Below are 6366 nucleotides of genomic sequence, written 5' to 3'. Positions count from 1 at the left end.
TAATACTGTCTTCTGTAAGTGAATTTAGGAGCACTCCATCCCTTTCAGCTTCTTTGAAGAGCTTGAAGAGATTTGGTGATTTAACATCTTTAAAGGTTTTATGTAACTTAGCAGTGAATCTATCAGTTCCTGGCCTTTTTCTAAGAAGTTAGTAAATTCTTTACTATTGGCTCAATTTCAATTGCTCTTTATTTGTTTGTTAAGCATACTTATCTCTTCTTGGGTTGGCTTTGGTAATTCATATGAGTTTATGAAACTTCCCTTTTCTTCAAAAGTTGCTAATTTGTTGGGATACAAATTTTCAAAATAGTTACTAACGCTGAGATTTCAGTAGAGTTCTTGAGGCCATCAAATCAGACAATATATGTAGAGCTATACCAGTATCACACGTAGTAAATACTAAATATTCACTAAATGATAATCTGAGATGAATAGAACAGGAGTTCATTTTTTTATATTATGTAGACTGGTCGGTACAGCAATCACCACTTTGTCTCTGCACCTTCATCCTTCTCAGGAGTTATCCCTTAACTACAGGTAGTATCTCAATCTTGATGTTTACCCAGAAAACTTGCCCTATTCACATTTACCCATATCCACCTGTACCCCTTTCATTCCCCTGACAGACTCCAAGAGTATGTGATGTACTGCTTGAACATGCTAACCTTGGATACCAGAATCAGTCATCTTTTTCCCAGAAACAATTCTTACTATGGTATTTCAAATATTTCGCGAACACTACTGTGATTTTTCTTGTTTACATTTTTGCCCTATATTTTGCCGTATTTACCTCAGGCAAAGAGTCAACACCACATGGGAAAAGAACCGAAGAGTACATTGTTAAAAGAAGTTTTAACAATGGCAAGTAATAGACTCTGTATCAGGGCCAAGGTTATCTGGACTACAAGCAAATGTTGGTGTCAGCCCCATCCTGCCCAGAGCCTGTGTCCTGTGGGAAAATTACCTCTCACAGACACTGTCTGGGAAATGCTAAAGATAGTCCAAGGAATTTTAGTAGAAGAACCAGCAAGTGACAGGGCAGAGAGTATGAGGAGATGCAGGCATGCAGAAGACAAAGCATCTGAGGTGAGGGACAACCTCCTGGAGCTACCTCATCATGCACACTGATGAGCCTCCTGGTCCGTTTCAACCTAGTGTTAAGAGCCAGAGCCACATCACCTGCCTGATACTATCCTAACTCTAGGGAACAGTAATGTCCACTGCTAGATGTTCCCCTGTCCAGACATCAGGACCAGATATGGGATAAGCTTTCTTGTCATCTCTCACTTCGCCATGATCCTGATCACATGTTATTACATCATGTTCATCATGTCCTCATCAGAGGACTTCTGTTTTCTAGTTCACATGAGCACAATAGTCTGAGTTGTAATCCTAATTCCAAACTTATCAGCTCTCAGGCCCTGGGACCACTGAACCATAAGGTGGCAAGAGAACCTACATGAGCGTTGTGGTAAGAGCTAAAACATTTGCAGGGAACACAGTGAGCACCATATATTTTTCAAATAATGGGAAAAAAGAGACAAGCATGCAGACAAAAAGTATCAAGTGAAAGCAAAATAGGATGAAGGGACAAGGCATGGTCAAGGTAAAAGAGGAGCCATCATTTAAGTCACATAAAATAAAATACTCTTAAATTTTTCCACACTGAATCTTTCCACACATAACAGGGCTTATTGTCCTCAGTAATCAACAGATTTAAGCTTGCTTTAAAAAAACAATTAGAAAGAAAGCAAAAGGGGAGAAGGAAGAAGAAACGAAATCAGTAAAGAACTGAAGCAAGAAGAGGAGGCAGGGGAATAGTGAAGAGTGTGTGTAAAATGACCTTCAACCAGAAAAACCCATTAAAAAGTGTGGTCAATCTTTGAGTCTAACAACGTCTTTGCTACTTTTTATTTTCTAATCTGTGGGCAAGTGTAAACAATGTTGCTTGAAGGAATGGCTATGAAAATATTTTCAGAGTGTAGTAAGTGGCAGACAGTAACAAAACAACATCAATATTTCTCTACTTAAAAGAGCAATTGTATTTTCTTTGACTTACCTTTCCAGAAACTTCCAGCTTTTTCTTATCTTTGAGTGCTTGTCCAGACAACATTTTCATCTCGATTATTCCTGCTACTACAATGATGGGAACAACTGCTAAGAGTAAAAGTGTCAACTGCCAGCCATAGATGAAAGAAATAATAATTCCTGTCCCAAGATTTGCTACATTCTGAGTAAGGACAGCAAGCCTGGCACCAACAGCCTGAAAAACAAAAATAAATTACAGACACACATTTGTGTTATATATAAAATCCATGTTTGTATGTTCTTTTTCGTTAGTACACCCTTAAGGACATAATGTTTACATTCTTGTGAAAAACTGGTATGTGTACATAATACGTCGTAATTCACCCCATTCATTATTCCATCCTTTTTCTTTTCCCTTTCTGTCTCCTCCATTGATCTATTTATTTTTTTCATTTGTTGCACATATTTGCAAATACATAATTCTTATATTCCTTATGTGGAGCTGATACATGTATACAACACATGTAAGTGTATGAGAGCTCATTTTCCCTAAAACCTATGAATTATATTCTCAGTTATGAAAGAAAAGATTTACTTGCACATTTTTTATTTTTTTTAAATAAACATCTCCATGACTAATCAAAAAATATAAAAAGTATAGTAATCCAGAGTTCAGTTACATTTTCTCTGTTCTACTGTTAATATCAAGACAACCTTTATTAATCAAAGAATGTTGAATACATCGGGTTCTGCCAGATAGCAACATAAAGTCTGATAATTACATTAAACAGATGGAAATTTCCTATATTAGATATATACCTACTTATAATTTAAGATTAGAAGATTTTGTTAAAGGTATTCAAATACACCTGGACTTTTTGAGATACTTATTATATGTACTTAACCTGTAATTGACTTGGAAAAAATACATTAAATTTAGTCACTATTAAGCACCTACTGTGCATGACTTACAACTGTAAAACCAGAAGTCAATATACAAAGTCACTTCTGTACACCACTATATATTTCAATCCAACATATATCCTCTACAATGGGACAATCCTAAATCTGTAGCCTTCCTAAGTACTTGCTGTGGATCCCACAGGTATCACAATAAACCTGTGTCTCAGTTAAATCATACTCCTTGCTGGGACAAAATACCTGACACCCAAAATTAAGGAAGGAAATGTTTATTTAGTGCACAGTTGTGGAGGTTTTAGTCTATACTCAGCTGGCTCCAAGGCAGAGAAGCACATGGCAGAGAGCTGTAGTTAAAGCAGCAGAAAACAGCTCAGAGCAACGGGAAGGGCAGCAGCTGTGGTGGCTTGTAGCCAGCCTCTCGCCCCTCCTTATATTACAAACAAGCTACTCTGGGTCTTGGCATGTAGAACTCACACCATGCCCATGCCCTCCTCTTGCACAGGATGAGGATGTTTACCAACTAAGAACCCTGGCTCCCTGCAGAGTCACTTAATTGAACTTCTAAGCTTCTCAAGTTGACACAATGTATTAACCATACAACCTGCTTTGTCTGAAAAGGGCCCATTTTATTTTCTATCCTGAAAATTTATTCTGCTCCCTGAGGCTGTTTCAGAGTAAAGACGACAGAGTAAATCTAGGATAGCCACCACCATCTCTGTAGCTTTGAACAAACGTTCTCCAACATCCAAATGAGCAGGTGCATTGATTAATAAGGAAAGCAATCTGTTCTGAATTCTGGGACAGAATTCGTTGTAATCTTCCATATTAGCATCTATAAAGTCATTGACTACCTTTATAATGTAATCACTAGACTAAATACTTGGGCTGGGGCAGGGGAAATGATACTAAAATCACAATTAGCCTTTATACACAACAAACATGCCAAATATTTTTGCAGGGCCAAAAGACATAGTATAAGTAATAAAACACATAGATTTTTATTTGATGCAACCATGGAGCTTATATCAAAATGACACTTTGAAAAACTTGACAGAAGAAAAAGAGTAGAAAAGTCTTTCAAAGCCAGTTCTCCGTCTTTGCAACTTTTCCTCACAAAAATGTACAAAACAATGAAGAGCTGAAAAAAGATATGCTCTATTCTTCTTCCCCTACGTTGAACCTTACTAATCTTCACATTTTAGTCTTCTGGTGAGGTGTTAATATACTACTAATTTTTCTGTGTAGTATATAGAACTTCTGTAAGAATAAGTTATGAAGCACACAGAGAGGTGAAAAATGGCATTGTGAATCTTAGCAATTGTTGCTTTACCAGAGTTCTCTGTGTTTAAAGCAAACACATTCACAAAAGCCACCATTTAAGTCACGTTGTATAAAACCTAACAACAAAATGAACACTACTTAAAATAAATTTGAACTGCTTTTTTTTAAAAAAATTAACAATTCAACACATTGTTCTTTCTAACCTTGCTTTCATTTTCAATGTGCTTTTCACTTGTTTTATCCTATTAAAAAATGTTTTTCCTTTTCTTCTAAAATTCAGTGTCCCAGCATGGGCTTCCTGCAGCCAACTACATACATCTTTCTTTCAGGAGCAATTGCAAATTTCTGTTGATTGAGCCCTCTAATAGTATGATTCTGAATCATAAATTGAAAAGTACTTTTTTCTCTAAATAACTATTTCTTTACATGTATCTTATAAATAGTACTAGCAACACAGGAATATGAAAACATAGTTTACAAGATAGCAACACACTGTAATGTTTTATTAATCAATATTTTGCTATAAAGCATGTGCCACTTGTGGATTAGATATCTATTTAATATTTTCTTAGTGATGATGATGACTATTGTCTATCCTGAATAATCACCATCATGCTGAGGTTCAAAATGGAATGAATACAGTCATAAAGAGGAAGAAGCCACTTACCCCTTTTACTTGAGCAGCATCAGTGGCAAGCCTGGTAGTCAAAGCTCCAGTGCTATTTTTATGATCATCAAACCAGCTCACATCCTGTGGCACAGAAAAGATTTTACCTTAACCCTCTGGGAGAAAAGTGAAATATTAGTTTTGAGTATCAATTAAACTCCTGGCATTTAGCATTCCAAAGTTTATAGACAAGAAAAAGACTTAATACATAGTCACATTAATACATCATTTCATGTGTCAAAAACCTCTTGAAAAATAGGAGATGTTGTGGCAGTGAGCCACAGAACCAGCCTCTGAGATTGGGAGGCCAGATGCTGGGGTGCAACAACTTGAATGGGAGAAGAATGAGCAAGGTGGATCCTCAAGACCCAGAAAAGCTCTGAAGAGTAAACTGGAGTCCACAGGGAGTCCAGCAAGATTTCTAAGTGTCATAATGGAGAGTACTACCAACTAATTATTTCCATAAAGCTTAGGCTCTATCAGTAGAAGATAAAAAGTCACACATATCCTTGTCAGGCCTGAACTGAAAGTGACCAGAGAGAGATCTGGGCTGCCCACTACAAAGGGCAGACCACTACTGACAATGGCTTGCCCTCTGCAAACAAAAACCAAAGGTCATCCAGGGATTTAGAACCAGACCTGCAGTCATCCTGGCACCAGTGCTATCCGTACACCTGATCTGTCTCTCCAATCTTGACTTCAAACATTTCACCTTGACCCATTGATACTCTGACCCCATCTCTAGTCTATGTGCTGCCAAAGTAAGTGCTTGGGACCTCGACTCTAAACTCTTAGCCTCCCCTCCAGACAGCTGCTGCTCTCACTCTGATCTCAGTCTGCCTGTAGATAAATAAATCTGGTATTTGCCTCAGCCTCATTCTCCAGGTGTTGTCTCACACTGCCATTTAACTAACATATCAGATGGCAGTAAATTCTATGCAAGAAAAACAGCAAGGTGTAATTGTCTAACGAAGTGTTATAATTCATTATAATGAAGGAGTAAGAGGGGATGGTGTTTTAGGAAATGGGGAAAGGACAGAGAAGGCCTATGTGACAACTGAAGAAAAATGAAAAATGAAGGAAGACATGAGAATGTCTAAGGCAAAGAAAAAAGGCACACAGAGAGGCTCTGTGCCCAAAGCACACTTCATCTTTCAAACACTATCAAGAAAACCTTACTGGCTGTTGGGAATCAAAGGGGAAGCTTTTTGTCATGCTGTAAAACCTGCTTCCTGCTTCATTGCTATCTTCATGTGCCCCAGCCCTTGACTTTACAGTGCTGCAGGGAGCCACTTTGCTCAGAGCGGATGGTGCCAGTCCAGGGTGCAGTACAGAAAAGAGGTCTTGGAGGTCAAGTAGTGCACATCAACTGGACTCTGGGTAGCTATGGAGAGTCTAGACTTTACTCAGAGGGATATGGGTAGCAGGTTTTGTGTACAGAGATGTGATCTGACATCTATTTCAGAAAA

General features: G+C 37.9%; 1 protein-coding gene across 1 annotated transcript in view; it reads right to left on the bottom strand.

Annotated features, from left to right (window-relative positions):
- LOC101572667 (multidrug resistance protein 1-like) overlaps positions 1 to 6366 on the bottom strand; it is a gene marked incomplete at its 3' end in the record, with an annotated part of 109232 nt that overhangs the window by 28867 nt on the left and 73999 nt on the right. The window contains exons 19-20 of the mRNA XM_023708704.1: positions 4898 to 4981; positions 2060 to 2263 (exon numbers count right to left, since the gene is read on the bottom strand). Coding sequence (XP_023564472.1) covers positions 2060 to 2263; positions 4898 to 4981 — 288 coding nt within the window. The remainder of the gene's footprint in view (positions 1 to 2059; positions 2264 to 4897; positions 4982 to 6366) is intronic.

The sequence above is a fragment of the Octodon degus genome, unplaced genomic scaffold, assembly GCF_000260255.1.
Source record: "Octodon degus isolate 3935 unplaced genomic scaffold, OctDeg1.0 scaffold00481, whole genome shotgun sequence".
Classification (NCBI taxonomy): Eukaryota; Metazoa; Chordata; class Mammalia; order Rodentia; family Octodontidae; genus Octodon; species Octodon degus.
Note: the sequence above shows the minus strand (reverse complement) of the source record. Positions and strands in the feature narration are given on the sequence as shown.